Below are 20,266 nucleotides of genomic sequence, written 5' to 3' on the forward strand. Positions count from 1 at the left end.
GCATGAGAAATTTGATCTGCGAACTCCGCTAGTTCTGCTGGTGGGGCCGCGACCAATATGCCCTGTCTAAGCTGTTTGGTCCATTCTGTAACAGACTTAGCTACCCAGGCTGAGGCGAAGGCTGGACATAATTTAGCAGCTGCTGCCTCAAAGGCGGATTTTGTCAGGGATTCTATCCTCCTATCATTGGGATGTTTTAGGGCTGCCCCACTGGCGAGTGGGAGGACTGTATTGGTAGCGAGTCTTGACACTGGTGGGTCCACCGAAGGGGAGGCGGTCCAGTTGGCGGTGAGATCTGGAAGGAAGGGATATAGAATCCCAAAACGACTTCCTCTCTGAAACCGCCTGGTTGGGTTCTCCCTTTCCCTGGCCAACACTTCCTCAAAATCCTTGTGGGAGGCGAAGACCCTAGAGGGGGACTTCTGACGCTTAAAAGAGAAAACCTGATCATTAGGTTTTGATGTGGCGTCCCCAATGTTAAAGGTCTCATTGACTGCGGCAATGAGGCCCTGAGCCATATCCTTGACCTGGGACTGTTCTGGCCCGTACTCAGAACCCTCCTCTGAGTGTGTCTCTGATAATGCCTCGCCTGATTCCGGGGATGAGGACCGGAAGGAGGTAGACTGCCAGAGGAATTCTGGCAAAGAGATGGAGTGAGAAGGGGACCTGGGTTGGTGGTCCTGTCTAAACCTTTTACAGCCCCTAGAAGGCCCAAAAGGAGGCTCCTTTGGTGCTCCTGTGTCTACTGGAGTCTGAAGTGGCAATCTGTTAAGCACCGTTAGCAAGGTCTGTAATACCATGGTAAGGTCGGCCACGGACTTAGATAAGGAAGGGGCCCATCCTGGACACTCGCTGTCTCCCGTGGCGATGGATGGCCTCTGGGGGCAGGCAAGGTGGCTTCCTCCTGCTCCAGGGGTAATGTGGGAGCTCTGACAGGCAAAACGGGGGGGGGGGGCTGCACCTGCTCTCTAGCATAGGTGACACCGTAGGTCTGCTGCAATTCGAGCAGAGTGGCAAGGACTGCCCTGAAGGTAGTCTGACATTGCATTTGGTACATACAAAATATTTGACCAAGGTCACTGAAGCGGAGGAGGAGGAGGAGGAGCGAGACTGCTCTCCCTTGGGCATACTGACAGGTTTTACCTGGTGCCGATCGTCAGGGGTAGAAAGCGGAGTGAGGGAGCAACCTGTAGTGCAGTACTCACATACCCACGACCCGTGTCCCCGCTGCAGCTGCCGCCCGAAGGCTGATGAGGGAGAGAGAGAGCGAGCGAGAGGTGAACAGCCCTGCCGCTGCCTAGAAGCCTTAATGAAATCTCCGCCCGGAAGTGCTCCGGCCTCCTGGAGCACCAAGATGGCGCTGGTACAGGAAGAGGAAGCCAGGGGGCGGAGCCTGCCAGGAGCCAGAATCTGGTATCGGCCGTGCTGGGCTCCTGCTGGAGCCCTGGGCCATAACGCTGCCACGGGAGGAGGCTGGAACCGCGCTGCACCGCATGCTTGAAAGTAAGTGTTGGCTCTTAACATGAGCATAGAGCCCTGGGCTGTAAGCCCGAGCTGATTACAGCAGTCACATTCAGCCAGAGCGGCTGGTAAGCAGATCATACAACGCTGCAGCCTCTTACCTCCAGTTCACCCCGTAATAGGGGTCTGTTATCTGCATGAAAAGATTGCTGTCCCAAACCTTTTCTGCAGGGCGTCTCTCGATCATCAGGCTCTGGTGGGCGAGTGATGAGAGCCGAAGGTCAGGACCAGGAGCTGCCACTGAACACGAGTCCTGTGTTAGGGGATAGGGTCCTGCCCGTGGGATTCATGAGAATACGGGGTGGCAGTACACGCCGTACTCATGATCCTGGTGTGGGAATACAGATGTAGCAAATCTACTCTGTATCCCTCCACGGTTACCTGAAAAGGAACGACGCACATTGAGGTAGGCATGGGTCTGCGAGAGAGACCCCTGTCCACCTCCTGCTGACACTAAGCAAAAACTGATTGTCCTACAGCCGGTCGGAGGGGTCTATACTGCGGAGGCGGAGTTAACTTTTTTCATGCGTAGTGTCAACCTCCTAGTGACAGCAGAACACACCCATGGTTTCTGTGTCCCCCAATGAGAGGAAAGAGAAATATTGTTTCCATGGGCTTTAGTCTCCTTTCTAGTGAGAATTTTTCACAGTGTCTCCTGACAAGTCGCTCTTAAAAGAGTGATGAAACGCATTGAGATGAGAGAGACAGATGGTAAGAGTTATTACATTAGTGAGACTTTGGGTTGATATGTTTTATATGTTGTTAGTCCAATTATTTCCTAAACCTTCAGGATTTAAGTTACTGTAAACCATTATTGTACTATGTCGTATGGGTTATTAAAATAATTTTTGAAACTTAAAGTTGTATTATCCCTTTCAGGCTAGAATTCTATATTTAGGGATTTATCTAAACATACAGCGATTTACAGTATATAAACCAGTTTGGGGATTTTGTTCAATGGGGAGACAAAACTTTTTACAGCTTTAGATCAGCAGTATGTCTGAAGGAGCAGGAATTAACCATATGTAGGAAAAACACAGACTACAGTGAAGCATGATGGTGGTTCAGTTATCCTCTGTGGCAGCTTTGTTTCCAATGGAAACTTGCAGCGTTTGTAAGACAAGATGGATTCAATTGAATATTAGGAAATCCTAGGATAAACCTCACATGCCTTCTATTATTAAGCTGAAGCTTGGGCATCATTGGACCTTTCAACAGAACAATAAAATGCCAAACATACCTCAGACCAACAAGTCTTGGTTTCAGAGAAGTACTGGAAGATGGTGTAGTGACTATTAATGACTTGACCACTGAAAAAAATGCTAATGGATTTAAATAAAAAAAAAAAAAAAAAAAAAAAGCTGTAGTATGCAAATCCAAAAATATTAGTGAAGTGAATGGGCCAAGATTCCTCACAACCACTGCCAGAAACTAGTGTAAATACAAGTGGAATAATGTCAGAAACTGGTGTCCAACTATGCATCACGTAGTGCAGCAAGTTATAACAGCTGTAGGGAGCTATACTAACTACTAAGGTTTGTAATTAAGGGGGGGGGGATAATTTTTAGACATTAGGAGACTCTAAAGGTAAATTTTACATTTGTAGAAGTCACTTGTTATATTAGCTGTGATGGGGTATCTAAAAATTGTTCTTGTTTGGTTTATTGCAAACAGCAGAAACTTTGTACAGTTTGCTAATAAACCCAATTTGCAAACAAGGATGAATAATTTTGATTGTAACTGTGTAAGTTATTTGGCTTCCCATGGAAAGCGCCTTAATGTGCGTTTCTGGCAGAATCTGAGGTATCAAAATGGTTTTAGATTGATGTGAATCATGGCAATCTGCGTACATCGCTATGGAGTGTGTCGGTGAAATATGAGCAACAGGAAATAACATACTTGTTAACAACAAGCAATTAGTTTGTTAACCAATTTGATATTTCAGAAGGTGGGCAGTACCAAGAAAAGTGGAATAAGCACTCACCTTAAGCTGATAGAAATCATCTGTGCCATCCTTCCGCGCCAAGCACTGAACAATGCTGGGCACAGGAGAGTTGCCCAATCGTGGACCTTAAAATAAATAGATAAAAGGGGGATGGATAAAACAAAGCTCACTATATTCATAACTTATCGAAAAAACTCTAAACAAGACCAACTTGATATATAAATGAATTTACTTCTGCGATGGATTTGCTTTTATTTTCCATATACTTCACATATATGGTCTTATTTTAGTTTCGCAATACATAACACAGTATTTTTCTTAATATTGTTCCTGTTATAAATTCCTGAGTTTGGACAAACATCAAAAAAAATAACAGCAAGGGACATTTGCTGCCTGCGAGTAAGCAGAAGGCACATTCTGAAAGGCAAAATAATGATTGCAGAAGAACCAAGAACACCACAATGAATTAAGCGTGGTATCTAAACATCCTCCAAGAGCAACTGGGTGGTGAGCAATGCTTTTTCCAACAAAATAGGGCACTCGTGACACACGGCAGTAGTGATACCTAAAAACCTTAGTGAACAAACTTTTAACATTTGGGATCCATGACCTGGAAACGCCAGTTCTCAAGCTCTTTGAGAGTCTCTGGTCAATCCTTAATAAGCAGGGGTAGAAACAAAACCTCAGAAAGCGCCGATTAGACAGAATGAGTCGTCAGTCAGGACTTGCCCAGAAGCTGATACCCAAAATAAGAGTCAACACTGTCAATATTGAGTCTACATAAGATTGATGCATCCGTCACCTTGTTCCGACTAAAAGATCTAAAATCAGTGAAGCAGCAAACTTTATGAAAAGTTAACATTTGTGTCAGTCTGAAAACTTTTGGTTATGACTGTACATTAATTTTGTAAAAAGCTATACATTCAGAAAACCCATTCATCTGAATCGTCACATTGCTTGGATTACAAAACACATGCAAATACACGAAAGCGCTAAAGCCAAAGTCATGGGTACTCACCTAGAATGAACGGCCCAGCCCTCTTGGCATTACTTCCAGAGATACTGCTGCAAAGTGCCTTGGATCTGGCAGATGTCTCCCCAGAATCCCTTTCAGATGCCCTTCTCTTCATCCTCTAGCTGCAGAAGAGAAAGCGTGAAGAGATGGATGTAAGGGGTGAAATGCTGCTTGATCACTTACTCATATGCATGCCTTTTGTCCCTGCAGAGCTTCTCCACCTACTGATTTTACAGTCAGTTCCTGAGCAGACAGATCTCCATCTGCCGTCACAGACTGAGAAATGAACAGGTAATCCACATCTACAAACAGAAAATAGGTCAAATAGAATAACAGGAACAACTAAACCTGGCTAGCAATATTATTTCTGAATGAACTGCACAGGGCAATCAAATTACAACCTGAAAATGGAAACCATCCACGTAGCAGCCCAGATACTGTATCTGTACACAACACATTACATATAATCTACATACACACCCTGCAGTGGGGGACTCGCTACATTTCTCCATCATCTTCTAGGAGATGCACTGGAACTGCTGAATAGCACTACAGACCACGCTGCAGAGTAGAAATGCTAGTCCCATCAGCAGCAAAAATGATGACACTATTACATAACGCCCCTTGTGTTATTATGCAGCAAGTCATCAGGTTACCGAGAGAATTGAGCAGAGGACACCCATGTGCAGGTCCCACATGTTGCATCAGAGGAGCAGCAAATAGTGATAAACGGCCATGTGTACATTCTTACATGTCCCCAAAGGGTTTCTTCTAACCTGGGCAAGTGGAGACCGCAAGATTCTGTAACTCTAGACAGGATTACAAAAGACAATGACGGGATCCTGTCTGAAGCCATCGGAATGAGGCCTTATATGTATGGACATTGTAAAATCTACAGCCACAAGTCTAGGTCCAACCTCAGGTTTCATAATGAACCAACGGTGTCACAGGTATCCAGGATGCTGTTAGTTCCAGTCGGCTGGCACAGAATCTGGCCGAACTCGGGAATGTTATATACAGTGGGTACAGAAAGTATTCAGACCACTTTAAATTTTTCACTCCGTTTCATTGCAGCCATTTGGTAAATTCAAAAAAGTTCATATTTTTTCTGCTGCAGGGGGCTCCTTCCCTGCAGGCCCCTGAATCCAAGATGGCGACGGGGACCTTCGGGAGCCTGCAGGGAGCTGGCTTCCTCAGTGCATGCAAAGCGCAGGCAAGGAGGAAGCCTGTGTAGTGCCTGTGACAGACTGCTGATCTGTCACAGTGATCTGTGATGTGACAAAAAAAGTGATAAAATGCTAAGAAAAAAAAATCCCCAAATAAATTAGAAAAAAAAAAAAAAATATTCCCCCAATAAATTCATTTTTTGGAAATAAAAAAAAATAATAATAAAAGTACACATATTTGGTATCGCCGCGTCCGTAACGACCTGCCCTATAAAACTGTCCCATTAGTTAACCCCTTTAGCGAACCCTTTAAAAAATAAAAAAAAACGAAGCAAAAAATAATGATTTATGATCACCCCGCTGAACAAAAAGTGCAATAACGCGAGATCAAAAAGATGCATATAAATATCCATGGTACCGCTGAAAACGTCATCTTGTCCCGTAAAAAACGAGCCGCCATACAGCATCATCAGTGAAAAAATAAAAAAGTTACAGCTCGCAGAATAAAGCGATGCAAAAATAATTTCTTATATAAAATGGTTTTCATTGCATAAAACCAACAAAACAAAAAAAACACAACATAAATGAGGTATCGCTGTAACCGTACTGACCCGAAGAATAAAGCTGTTTTATCAATTTTATTGCACGCGGAACGGTGTAAACGCACCCCCCCCCCCCAAAAGAAAATCATGAAACGCTGGTTTTTGTTCACTCTGCGTCCCAAAAATCGGAATAAAAAGCGATCAAAAAATGTCACGTGCCCGAAAATGGTACCAATAAAAACGTCAACTCGTCCCGCAAAGAATAAGACCTCACATGACTCGGTGGGTCAAAATACGGAAAAATTATAGCTCTCAATATGTGGTGATGCAAAAACTAATTTTACAATAAAAAGTGTCTTTTAGCGTGCGACAGCTGCCAAAAATAAAAACCCGTCATAAATAGTAAATCAAACCCCCCGTTATCACCCCCTTAGTTAGGGAAAAATAATAAAATTAAAAGAAAATGTAATTATTTCCATTTTCTGGCTAGGGTTGGAGTTATAATTGGGGGGTTTCCACTGTTTGGGCACATCAGAGGCTCTCCAAATGCAACATGGCGTCTGATCTCAATTCCAGCCAATTCTGAGTTGAAAAAGTCAAATGGTGGTCCTTCCCTTCAAAGCTCTGCCAAGCGCCCAAACAGTGTTTTACCCCCACATATAGGGTATCAGCCTACTCAGGACAAATTGCAAAACAACTTTTGGGGTCCAATTTCTCCTGTAAACCTTAGGAAAATAAAAAATTGGGGGCAAAATTATCATTTTTGTGGAAAAATGATTTTTTTATTTTCACGCCCGGGCGTTATAAACTTCTGTGAAGCACTTGGGGGTTCAAAGTGCTCACCACACATCTAGATAAGTTCCTTAGGGGGTCTAGTTTCCAAAATGGGGTCACTTGTGGGGGGGGTTTCCACTGTTTAGGTACATCAGGGGCTCTCCAAACGTGACATGGCATCCGATCTGAATTCCAGCCAATTTTGCATTGAAAAAGTCAAACGGCGCTCCTTCCCTTCTGAGCTCAGCCATGCGCCGAAACAGTGGTTCCCCCCCCCACATATCAGGTATCAGCGTACTCAGGACAAATTGCACAATAACTTTTGCTGTCCAATTTCTCCTGTTACCCTTGGTAAAAAAAAAAAAATTGAACCTGAAGTATTTTTTTTGTGAAAAAAAGTTAAATGTTCATTTTTTTTTAAATATTCAAAAAAATTCCTGTGACGCACCTAAAGGGTTAATAAACTTTTTGAATGTGGTTTTGAGCACCTTGAGGGGTGCAGTTTTTAGAATGGTGTCACTTTTGGGTATTTTCTATCATATAGACCCCTCAAAGTGGCTTCAAATGTGATGTGGTCCGTAAAATTAAAATGGTGTTGCAAAAATGAGAAATCGCTGGTCAATTTTTAACCCTTATAACTTCCTAACAAAAAAAAAATTTTGGTTCCAAAATTTTGCTAATGTAAAGTAAACATGTGGGAAATGTTACTTAAGTTTTTTGTGTGCCGTATCTCTGTGATTTAAGGGCATAAAAATTCAAAGTTGGAAAATTGCAAAATTTTCATTTTTTTCACAAATAAACGCAAGTTATTTGAAAGAAATTTAACCACTAACATGAAGTACAATATGTCACGAGAAAACAATGTCAGAATCAGTGGGATCCATGGAAGCGTTTCAGAGTTATGACCTCATAAAGGTAGTGTGGTCAGAATTGTAAAAATTGGCCCGGTCATGAACGTGCAAACCACCCTTGGGGCTTAAGGAGTTAACCAGGATTTCCACTTCCTCTAGAGCAGGGGGTCTCAAACTCAATTTACCCAGGGGCCGCTGGAGGTAGAGGCTGGGCCGTATCAGGTTTTCCACAAGAAAAACTCTTTTACAAAAGCATTCCAACGTTATCAAAATGTCTTTATTTTTTCATCTTATTTTGTGTTAAAAAATAAATTAAAATCATAAGAAAAAAATAAATCAGTAATAAATAAAATGAAAATGATAATACAGCAGATATAGAAGACTCAAGAAACTACATATAGTTGCTGACTAGAGACTGCAGGCTTTGAAAAAGACATGTTTGGGGCTGTGTAATAGATAATTCCACTTGGTGTCACTGTTTCAGGGTTAGCTGATGCGTCTTTTCCGCTTTTTTTCTGTCCCGCTGAGCAGCAATTTCCGCGTCCGCCTCCGCTTGAGCCCAGGGTAATAGCGCAAGTTCACAATAAGGCCGGCTGATGTCCCGCCTCCGAGAGCAATATACCGCACCGCCCATTCTGTACCCGGCGCACCCGAGTCTGTGGCACGGTCCGGTCCCTGCTCGGCTGCTCCTGCTGCATGTGTTGTGAGTGTGACTCATACGCCTTGCCTGCTGACAGCGGGCTGCTGTGACTGCCTAGCCATCATCATACTCACCTCCTCCTGCTGCAGCTCCGATGGTGCAGCGCCGACATCTTCCTGTATGAGTGCAATCTCTTTGGCCTCTGAAGGGCGCATCCCCTCTCCGTGGTGCTGTCATGGGGAAGGAGAAACACAACGATTTCTCTGGAATAAGACATTAGATTCTTTCTAACTTCCTATGATCTGCATGCCCCGTATAGCCTGTTTAGGAGAGTTGATCCTACTGACAGATTCTCCTTTAAAATGTTTCACCCAGTAATTGTCCACTCTTCTGTTGAAGTTGAACCAGCTGATATTGTTTACTAGGTGGCAGGATTGCTTGCCAACTTACTGATAGATTTCAGCTGGTGTAATGACTGTGGCTTTTTGGACCTTTCCTTCATGTGTCCAATACTTTTTCCCGGTCTCATTCCTATTTATTTCACATAACTTAAATTTATGGACACCTATGGTTTGATTTATTTGCCTGTGTGGATTGGGTGGGCTGTTATCGACATGAGAGAATTTCACGTCAATAGCACCTTTAGAAATTTTTTACGTAGAAAATTGGTGAAATGCTCAATACTTATTACTCCCAAGTATTACTCGCAAGATACAGATAAAACCCCAACACCTCCACAATGAGATTGCAACACCAGGAAGTCGAGGAATTATAAAAATCACAGGATCGATAGACATTTTGAAATAATTTCAACTCATTGATTTATTCAGTATTTAGTATGAGCTTCACAAACCAAAATCCCAGCACTTACACACCTTGGAACCTTGAGATTACTTATGGCTGTCTGAGGAATGTTCGGCCACACAAATCATCAAGATCCGTTGCTAGCAGCTCACTTTATAATTGAAAACCAACAACAAATTGGAGACCAGTCTGGAAACGCTGTAGTCCATGGTAGCACGTTGCGGCCACATAGGCTGCTTACTAGTAATGTGAGGTCTGCTGCTGGAAGCACAAGCAACATGAAGCTTGGTGTCGTGTTGAAAACTGGCTCCTGAACATGTTCATGCTCCTTTGTGATGGCAATGCCCACGTGGTCTCCAGGCCAATCTCTGGCTGTCAACAAATCCAACATAAAAGCGTGACTCATTGCTAAAGAGAATAGACCTCCATTACAATTCTTGCTTTTTACCATAGTCTTTGAAAGTGGTGGCATGAGGTCAAGAGAACACCAATTGCTGGACGTCTGGCTCAAGGCCCAATCACCATCTGTTTGTGTAGACTAACACATTAGGCGTAATAGGAGATATTTCACTTGCAGCACAGAATCACCTTATGTCATTCTTCAAATCTGACAAGACCACATGGCCAATACCATGACCAGGCCTTCACCAGATAAGTCATACCGATCCTACTCCCAGGATTATGGTGCAGGGTGGCATAATGTATGGTTGCCAGACCCCTCTAGTTTTTATTCTACACACACTAATAGTTTGACATTTCTTTGATTTTGGTGGTAGAACCAAGGAGCTGTTTCTCAGAATAAGAACGTTGTTTTTTGCTTGTGCTTCTGTGAGCAGCTTGCATGGCTTAAACGTGCTACCATGGCATGCAGCGTCCCTGGACATCATTGTTTGGGAATTGCACATGGCATGCAAATCATCAAGATCCGCTGCTGTCAGTTCATACAAGCTGCGAACTGCAGAACAAACAGTATACATTATGCACTGTTGTGGTTTGTACATACAAGCTGTGAAAAAGCTTAGGGAACGACCAAAAAACAAGGCATGAAAGTAGAAAACAGGCACACACAGAACATCAGGCTTGGTCAGGGGGCTGGTTTGCATAAGGAGCAAAAACAAGTCATACCCCCCTGATCCACTGACACTCAGCATCTCCGCCGTTGGCAGAAGTTTTAAAAAGCACATAGAGTGGCAAAGAAAATAAAAAAACACAGTAATATAGATACTAATCTATGAGTTTTTTTAATGGCAAGTTAAGGTTAATCTTATCAGAGAATCCAACAAATCAAAAAAAAACGATACAGGGTCATTTCAAAAAGTCTACACCACCCTAAAGCTGGCTTAGATTTCCGCATTACCCATCTGCTTTCCTCATCTATGTTGCACACAATGTCATTTGCTGGCGACAGGACTGGGTGACTTGACAGCTGTCAGTCAAGACGAGCTAAAGATCTAAAAGCAATTTTCTAGTTAAAAAGACTTTAAATAATCAGATACATATAGACAGACATAATGAAGACATTAACCCAGGCTATGAAACACTGGTATTTTGTCTCAACAAAGCTACACTATTTGCAATTTCTGCATACATGTCTAACTTTACAATGAATATTAAACCTATGACAGCAGTAACACGGCACTAACCGGCAACATGTCAGCTGCTTGCCTGTCTAATGAATGAATGGTGTGTAACGCCAAGACAGCCTGTGTTTATAGGAGCATTAATTGTAGAACAAAGCGCCTTTTTCCACTTATTCAGAGAGGTGCGTGGGAACACTTTTATTCCATACAAACGTGCGGCACAATGCCCAAGTCTGCCTGGAAGAGTGGAATCCATTTGGAAACACTTCTCAGAAGATCTATATCAAATGATCACTATAGAAAAAAATATACATTTCTCAGTTTTACTACACAGTTGTGATAAAAATAGAAGAGATACCTAAAAGAGTTTCATATACATTTACCAGTAACATTCTCAGTCTACTCCTATGATAAACCATGAACCCCCAATATCAAATCAAAAAAGGAGCCAAAATCCACACCGAGCTGAATACTCTACTGGCTTCTTTATCACTAGCCTGTAGTCTCTAACAGAGGCTGGACAGATATCTGTCTGGGATGATTTAGCGAATCCTGCATTGAGCAGGGCGTTGGACCAGATGGCCCAGGAGGTCCCTTCCAACTCTACCATTCTATGATTCTCTAAACTTTTTACTTTGGACACCCCCTTTCTCTTAGGGCATGTGCACGTGACAGCTATTTTAGGAAAATTCCGCTTGGAACCTGCCTGAAATTACCTAAAAAATGCTGAAAAGAATGCACAAGCGCATAGCAATGTACGAACAAAATGCATAGGTTCCCTTTTGAGTTTCTGTTAACAGCTTCAGGCTTCCAAAGCCTTGAAGAGCTTAATGGAAGTAACCTGAGCTACTCACAATTAATACCTTTAAAGAAAAAAAAAAAAAACACAGAAGCTGCAAGACATCAGAAAAGACGCTTCACAAGAGACACCACTTTGAAGTTTATGGGAAAACCTGACACAATACTGCCAAGTGCAAACCCAATCTTAAAGGGAATCTGTCAAGGGTTTTATCCCACACCAACCCAGTGATGTGTCACTTACTGAGCTGCTTGCTGTCATTTTTATAAAACTCTGATTTTATCTGCTGCAGATGTAGCATTTTCTGAATGCCGAGCTCTGAATAAGGCCACCCACACCACTGACAGCTTTCTGCCAATGTACAGTGTATATAAAATGCTGCCAATCATTGTTGGGGCAGGCTTATACAGAGCTTATGAACGTGGAGGACTACATGGTAGCAGGTTTGCTAGTCCTGTATCTGCCGATAAACAGTGATTGTATCAAAACTGTCCAAGTAAGAGACATTGCTGGATTCAGGGTCTCTGGCCCTACATTATACTGCTCTCAGATGGAGTTGCAAAGGCCTGGGGACAAGTTTTCTTTAAGATTTCTCCTCCACCTAAAGCAACAGGCCATGAGTGCACTAAAATTGCATGCAACTATTACACTGAATTTTGCATGAAATTTCATTATTCCTAGTGGGGAAAGAAATGCTGCAACAATCCCATTTATACAGTTGTGGCCAAAAGTATTAACACCCCTGCAATTCTGTCAGATAATACTCAGTTTCTTCCTGAAAATGATTGCAAACACAAATTCATTGGTATTATTATCTTCATTTAATTTGTCTTAAATGAAAAAACACAAAAGAGAATGAAGCAAAACATTGATCATTTCACATAAAACTCCAAAAATGGGCCAGACAAAAGTATTGGCACCCTCAGCCTAATACTTGGCCACAACTGTATATTAAGTGTCAAATTCATTATACACTGCTTTTCTATGGACTACATTTTTCAAATCTAAAAATAAAATTTTCATGCCATTCAAACCAGGGCTATGGAGTCGTGGAGTCAATATAAAATGGACAGACTATTAAAATATACCGTATAATAAATTGGGTACAGTAGTACAGTGCAGGATGGCCTGTACATGTTTTCATAGGAATTTGGGAAAGTTATCAAATGTCCTATAAATATCTGTTCTGTTCCTGATCTAAGCTTTTAACCCCTTTTTGACATATGATGTACTATCCCGTCCATGTGCCCTGGGCCTTGATGCCCTTGGACAGGATAGTACATCATACGCGATCAGCCGCACTCACGGAGGGAGCACGGCTGATAGCGGCTGGGTCTGTTCATTCTGCCTCCCAAATATCGAATAAAAAGCGATCAAAAAAATGTTATGTGCCCGAAAATGGTACCACTAAAAACGTCAACTCGTTCCGCAAAGAATAAGACTCACATGACTCACATGACTCAGTGGGCCAAAATATGGAAAAATTATAGCTCTCAATATGTGGTGATAAAAAAACTTTTTACAATAAAAAGCGTCTTTTAGTGTGTGACAGCCGCCAAATATAAAAACAGCCATAAATAGTAAATCAAACCCCCCTTTATCAACCCCTTAGTTAAAAAAAAAAAATGTATTTATTATTTTTCCCTATTTTATTTCTATTTTCCCATTAAGGTTAGGGCTGGGGCTAAAGTTAGGGTGGGGATTAGGGATGTGTTGGGGTTAAGGTTGGAGTTAGAATTGGAGGGTTTCCACTGTTTAAGCACATCACGGGGTCCCCAAACGCGACATGGCGTCCGATTTCAATTCCAGCCAATTCTGCGTTGAAAAAAAGTCAAACGGTGCTCCTTCCCTTCCGAGCTCTGCCATGCTGATACCCCATATGGGGTATCAGCATACTCAGGACAAATTGCACAACTTTTGGGGTCCAATTTCTCCTTTTACCCTTGGAAAAGATCACTTTTGTGGGGAAAAAAAAAAAAAAATTCTACTTTTATGGCTCTACGTTATAAAACTTCAGTGAAGCCCTTGGGGGTTCAAAGTGCTCACCACACATCTAGATAAGTTCCTTAGGGGGTCTACTTTCCAACCAAAATGGGGTCACTTGTTTAGGCATATCGGGGCAATCTGTATGTACATGCTCAGTAGTGAGGCAGGGCTGGTGCTGCACCTTATGTACATGCTCAGTAGTGAGGCAGTGCTGGTGCTGCACCTTATGTACATGCTCAGTAGTGAGGCAGTGCTGGTGCTGCACTGTATGTACATGCTCAGTAGTGAGGCAGTGCTGGTGCTGCACTGTATGTACATGCTCAGTAGTGAGGCAGGGCTGGTGCTGCACTGTATGTACATGCTCAGTAGTGAGGCAGGGCTGGTGCTGCACCTTATGTACATGCTCAGTAGTGAGGCAGTGCTGGTGCTGCACCGTATGTACATGCTCAGTAGTGAGGCAGTGCTGGTGCTGCACTGTATGTACATGCTCAGTAGTGAGGCAGTGCTGGTGCTGCACCGTATGTACATGCTCAGTAGTGAGGCAGTGCTGGTGCTGCACCGTATGTACATGCTCAGTAGTGAGGCAGTGCTGGTGCTGCACCTTATGTACATGCTCAGTAGTGAGGCAGTGCTGGTGCTGCACTGTATGTACATGCTCAGTAGTGAGGCGGTGCTGGACCTTATGTACATGCTCAGTAGTGAGGCGGTGCTGGACCTTATGTACATGCTCAGTAGTGAGGCGGTGCTGGACCTTATGTACATGCTCAGTAGTGAGGCGGTGCTGGACCTTATGTACATGCTCAGTAGTGAGGCGGTGCTGGACCTTATGTACATGCTCAGTAGTGAGGCGGTGCTGGACCTTATGTACATGCTCAGTAGTGAGGCGGTGCTGGACCTTATGTACATGCTCAGTAGTGAGGCGGTGCTGGACCTTATGTACATGCTCAGTAGTGAGGCGGTGCTGGACCTTATGTACATGCTCAGTAGTGAGGCGGTGCTGGACCTTATGTACATGCTCAGTAGTGAGGCGGCGCTGGACCTTATGTACATGCTCAGTAGTGAGGCGGCGCTGGACCTTATGTACATGCTCAGTAGTGAGGCGGCGCTGGACCTTATGTACATGCTCAGTAGTGAGGCGGCGCTGGACCTTATGTACATGCTCAGTAGTGAGGCGGCGCTGGTGCTGGACCTTATGTACATGCTCAGTAGTGAGGCGGCGCTGGTGCTGCACCTTATGTACATGCTCAGTAGTGAGGCGGTGCTGGTGCTGCACCTTATGCACATGCTCAGTAGTAGGGCTGGTGCTGCACTTTATGTACATGCTCAGTAGTGAGGCAGGGCTGGTGCTGCACCTTATGTACATGCTCAGTAGTGAGGCAGGGCTGGTGCTGCACCTTATGTACATGCTCAGTAGTGAGGCGGTGCTGGTGCTGCACCTTATGCACATGCTCAGTAGTAGGGCTGGTGCTGCACTTTATGTACATGCTCAGTAGTGAGGCGGTGCTGGTGCTGCACCTTATGCACATGCTCAGTAGTAGGGCTGGTGCTGCACTTTATGTACATGCTCAGTAGTGAGGCAGGGCTGGTGCTGCACCTTATGTACATGCTCAGTAGTGAGACAGGGCTGGTGCTGCACCTTATGTACATGCTCAGTAGTGAGGCGGCACTGCACCTTATGTACATGCTCAGTAGTGAGGCGGCACTGCACCTTATGTACATGCTCAGTAGTGAGGCGGCGCTGCACCTTATGTACATGCTCAGTAGTGAGGCAGTGCTGCACCTTATGTACATGCTCAGTAGTAGGGCTGGTGCTGCACCTTATGTACATGCTCAGTAGTGAGGCGGTGCTGGACCTTATGCACATGCTCAGTAGTGAGGCAGTGCTGCACCTTATGTACATGCTCAGTAGTGAGGCGGTGCTGCACCTTATGTACATGCTCAGTAGTGAGGCGGTGCTGCACCTTATGTACATGCTCAGTAGTGAGGCAGTGCTGCACCTTATGTACATGCTCAGTAGTGAGGCGGTGCTGCACCTTATGTACATGCTCAGTAGTGAGGCGGTGCTGCACCTTATGTACATGCTCAGTAGTGAGGCGGTGCTGCACCTTATGTACATGCTCAGTAGTGAGGCAGTGCTGGTGCTGCACCTTATGTACATGCTCAGTAGTGAGGCAGTGCTGGTGCTGCACCTTATGTACATGCTCAGTAGTGAGGCAGTGCTGGTGCTGCACCTTATGTACATGCTCAGTAGTGAGGCGGTGCTGGTGCTGCACATGCTCAGTAATAGGGCTGGTGCTGCACTTTATGTACATGCTCAGTAGTGAGGCAGGGCTGGTGCTGCACCTTATGTACATGCTCAGTAGTGAGGCGGTGCTGCATCTTATGTACATGCTCAGTAGTGAGGCAGTGCTGGTGCTGCACCTTATGTACATGCTCAGTAGTGAGGCGGTGCTGGTGCTGCACCTTATGTACATGCTCAGTAGTGAGGCGGTGCTGGTGCTGCACCTTATGCACATGCCCAGTAGTGAGGCAGTGCTGGTGCTGCACCTTATGCACATGCCCAGTAGTGAGGCAGTGCTGGTGCTGCACCTTATGTACATGCTCAGTAGTGAGGCGGTGCTGGTGCTGCACCTTATGCACATGCTCAGTAATAGGGCTGGTGCTGCACTTTATGTACATGCTCAGTAGTGAGGCAGGGCTGGTGCTGCACCTTATGTACATGCTCAGTAGTGAGGCAGGGCTGGTGCTGCACCTTATGTACATGCTCAGTAGTGAGGCGGTGCTGGTGCTGCACCTTATGCACATGCCCAGTAGTGAGGCAGTGCTGGTGCTGCACCTTATGCACATGCCCAGTAGTGAGGCAGGGCTGGTGCTGCACCTTATGTACATGCTCAGTAGTGAGGGGGTGCTGGTGCTGCACCTTATGCACATGCTCAGTAATAGGGCTGGTGCTGCACTTTATGTACATGCTCAGTAGTGAGGCAGGGCTGGTGCTGCACTGTATGTACATGCTCAGTAGTGAGGCTGTGCTGGTGCTGCACCTTATGTACATGCTCAGTAGTGAGGCAGTGCTGGTGCTGCACCTTATGTACATGCTCAGTAGTGAGGCGGTGCTGGTGCTGCACCTTATGTACATGCTCAGTAGTGAGGCAGTGCTGGTGCTGCACCTTATGTACATGCTCAGTAGTGAGGCAGTGCTGGTGCTGCACCTTATGTACATGCTCAGTAGTGAGGCAGTGCTGGTGCTGCACCTTATGTACATGCTCAGTAGTGAGGCGGTGCTGCACCTTATGTACATGCTCAGTAGTGAGGCAGTGCTGGTGCTGCACCTTATGTACATGCTCAGTAGTGAGGCGGTGCTGCACCTTATGTACATGCTCAGTAGTGAGGCAGTGCTGGTGCTGCACCTTATGTACATGCTCAGTAGTGAGGCAGGGCTGATGCTGCACCTTATGTACATGCTCAGTAGTAGGGCTGGTGCTGCACCTTATGTACATGCTCAGTAGTGAGGCGGGGCTGGTGCTGCACCTTATGTACATGCTCAGTAGTGAGGCGGGGCTGCACCTTATGTACATGCTCAGTAGTGAGGCAGGGCTGATGCTGCACCTTATGTACATGCTCAGTAGTAGGGCTGGTGCTGCACCTTATGTACATGCTCAGTAGTGAGGCGGTGCTGGTGCTGCACCTTATGTACATGCTCAGTAGTGAGGCGGTGCTGGTGCTGCACCTTATGTACATGCTCAGTAGTGAGGCAGGGCTGATGCTGCACCTTATGTACATGCTCAGTAGTAGGGCTGGTGCTGCACCTTATGTACATGCTCAGTAGTGAGGCAGTGCTGGTGCTGCACCTTATGTACATGCTCAGTAGTGAGGCAGGGCTGGTGCTGCACCTTATGTACATGCTCAGTAGTGAGGCGGTGCTGCACCTTATGTACATGCCCAGTAGTGAGGCAGGGCTGTGTAGCTAGAGAAAATATATAGGTAAACTGCTTTTAAATCCCGTCTAGCCAGTACTGTAAAAGCTGCTACAATGAGAAAATGCTATTTGCCAGCACACAGTTAATCTGCAGGTACACGGCATTACAGAAAGCATGGCTGCCGGGAGGGAATGCACTTATATCCTCCAGAGAGGCACTCGCTGTTTCATGGGGCGTGCATTAAATGATTAGTCATAGCTCGCTACAGGAAAAAAAAAATAAGATACCAGAAAAATGGGTTGTATTTACCAACACAGGTCAAAATATTAATGCACTACAGCAGACCTGGGCAAAGTGCGGCACGTGGGGCTGAAAACCTGAGGTCCACGGGCCGCACTGTGCCCGCCCTCCAGCCACAACCTCCAATCAGCGTGTGAAACAGCTGACGCGATGACATCATGTCATCGCATCAGCTGTATACCGCCGGAGAGTCAGCGGATCGGAGATAGCAACAGAAGCAGAGCGCCTGGGAACGGGACCGAGGTGAGTAAGTGGTGTTTTTTTTTTTCATGTGTATTAATATGGGTGTGAACAGGGGGATTCTATGGGCCCCATGCAGCACACGGGGAGGGTGCGTGGGGCCCCAAAGATATATAGGGGGGGTGTCAGCATACTTAATTCTGCTCAATATTAAGTGATAAGATTAATATTGAGTAGATTTAATTTCAAGCTATTAGTTCGGCCCTCCACAACAGTCATGGTCTCATGTGGCCCCTCGGATAATTAATTGCCCACCCCTGCACTACAGGTTGCAGCATCTTATTTGATCTAGTGGGAAGCAAGACAAGTACAAAATAGTTCTGCAGCAACCCCTCACTAGTCTATGGACGGGGTGGGTGCCTAGTACTAGAAATGCACATGGGTAAGGCTTGTATAGGCTGCCCGTCACACACATACGTGTAGCATACAGTGGCTTACAACCTATTACTGACATTAGGTGGGCTGCCCAGGACTATGTAAGTGCACCCCACAGGGATAGACATCGAGTGGCTGCAGGAAGAATAAAACTTCATTTTCTCAATGTAGCTGCTGCTCAAGTAAGTCAAGTGTACAGGATTTACGTTTAAATTTCCTGCAGAATTACCCTATATCCGCAGGTAAAGCGCATTTTTTAATGCCGAATGTTCCCTTCAATTTTCACAAAATAAGATGATTATATTAAATAACTACATCTCTGAAGGAAAAAAAAAAAAAAACATAAGCGTGAATATTTTTAAAGAAGCACTCCCACTACCTTTTTTATTCAGTTAATGTGTTCACTACATTACTTGCATGTACACATTACTCCCCTAACGCTGCTTTCTCCAGTGTCTCCTAGCGCCGTTCTTCTCGGTGACAAATGAGAAGTCTGCAGACACTCTGTGTGACTGCAGACTTGTGAATCCTCCCAGCGTTCACACTGTCTAGACCGGACAACCCCTTTAAGCACAGCATTTTAAGATTTCCAAAGACAGATCAGAGATATTACAAACTTCTGACTGACGCAGGACTGATTAGCTATACGAATGGACATTTAATATATTACTTGGAAAAACACTGTTAAACGTAGAGAGAAGCAGCAGTGAGGTGTGTGCGGCGGTATCCACCTCCAAAGTCAGGGTGTGCCTGCGGCCACAGCGATGGTGTCCTCCTGAAAGGACCTATGTCCTATCACTGATCCCAACAGCTAAGCCATCACTAACCAAAACATTTTTCATTTGCAAAAGCTGTATACTGAGAACAGATTGGGTTTCTCTGCTTTAGTGCTTTCCTCCCGTGCTGCAGCTGCGTGCAGATTATCTCCGTGCACGGTATGTCCATGTGACAGCTTTTAGTTCACATTTCAATCAGGTAAGACTTCAGCACTAAACCACTACAGATTTGGGGAGGCTTTTGCAGCCCCATGACAGATTTTTATTTACTTAAACAAATATTTTGGGTATTTATATCCTATAGCTATGTCAGTGCAAACAAAACTACTAACAACGGAACCAGATTACTAAATATCGTAAGTGGCAGTTTGAGAAAACATTTCTCATTTTGCAGGTTGAGGAGAAAAATAAAGAGACAAACAGATTATGGGCCAGACCTACTACTCCCACGGGCACTAGCGTAAAACCGAAACTAAGATCACTATATTTATGGCACCGATGAGTAAAGATAGGAAGCTGGACTGTCACCACAAACCAGCCCACCAAGTCAGCAACTAATAAAAAACCTGTGTTTTCCATGAGAAAACTCTATACAGATCGACGCGTCACATACTCGGATGACTGAAACTGTAAAACACCATTGTGGTTACACTGCAATGCCTCCAGACACTACTCTTATGCCAGACCCTACAAAAACAAGTCCCTACAGTGTACTGCGGAGCAGTAAGGCGCATGTGCCTCCCCCATATGGCCACCATTGCGCTCACATTCAGTGTGGACCACTACACAATATAGTGAAGCTGTTCACAGCTAGTCCTTGCAATAATGGCTCCTCCAACGGTCTGAGATGGAAACGTTGCAGATATATATGGGTCTAAGACGAGGGTCACCCACATACAGGACTCTGCTGAGAAGCACATAAGGGATTCTAACAGAAATCACCCCCAAAAAAATGGATCTCAATGAAAACCCCCAACCCTGCCAAATTGTCCAAGGTGCCTCCATCAACCTGATAATAGTGAGTAGCTACGTCAG

At 44.8% G+C, this 20,266-nt stretch overlaps 1 protein-coding gene across 1 annotated transcript in view; it reads right to left on the bottom strand.

Annotated features, from left to right (window-relative positions):
- Nucleotides 1-20,266, bottom strand: part of STK40 (serine/threonine kinase 40) — an 89,698-nt gene that overhangs the window by 66,465 nt on the left and 2,967 nt on the right. The window contains exons 2-3 of the mRNA XM_073562584.1: nucleotides 4,485-4,603; nucleotides 3,506-3,591 (exon numbers count right to left, since the gene is read on the bottom strand). Coding sequence (XP_073418685.1) covers nucleotides 3,506-3,591; nucleotides 4,485-4,596 — 198 coding nt within the window. The 5' untranslated portion in view covers nucleotides 4,597-4,603. The remainder of the gene's footprint in view (nucleotides 1-3,505; nucleotides 3,592-4,484; nucleotides 4,604-20,266) is intronic.

Source organism: Dendrobates tinctorius, unplaced genomic scaffold, assembly GCF_039654945.1.
Source record: "Dendrobates tinctorius isolate UK_male_01 unplaced genomic scaffold, ASM3965494v1 ptg000015l, whole genome shotgun sequence".
NCBI lineage: Eukaryota > Metazoa > Chordata > Amphibia > Anura > Dendrobatidae > Dendrobates > Dendrobates tinctorius.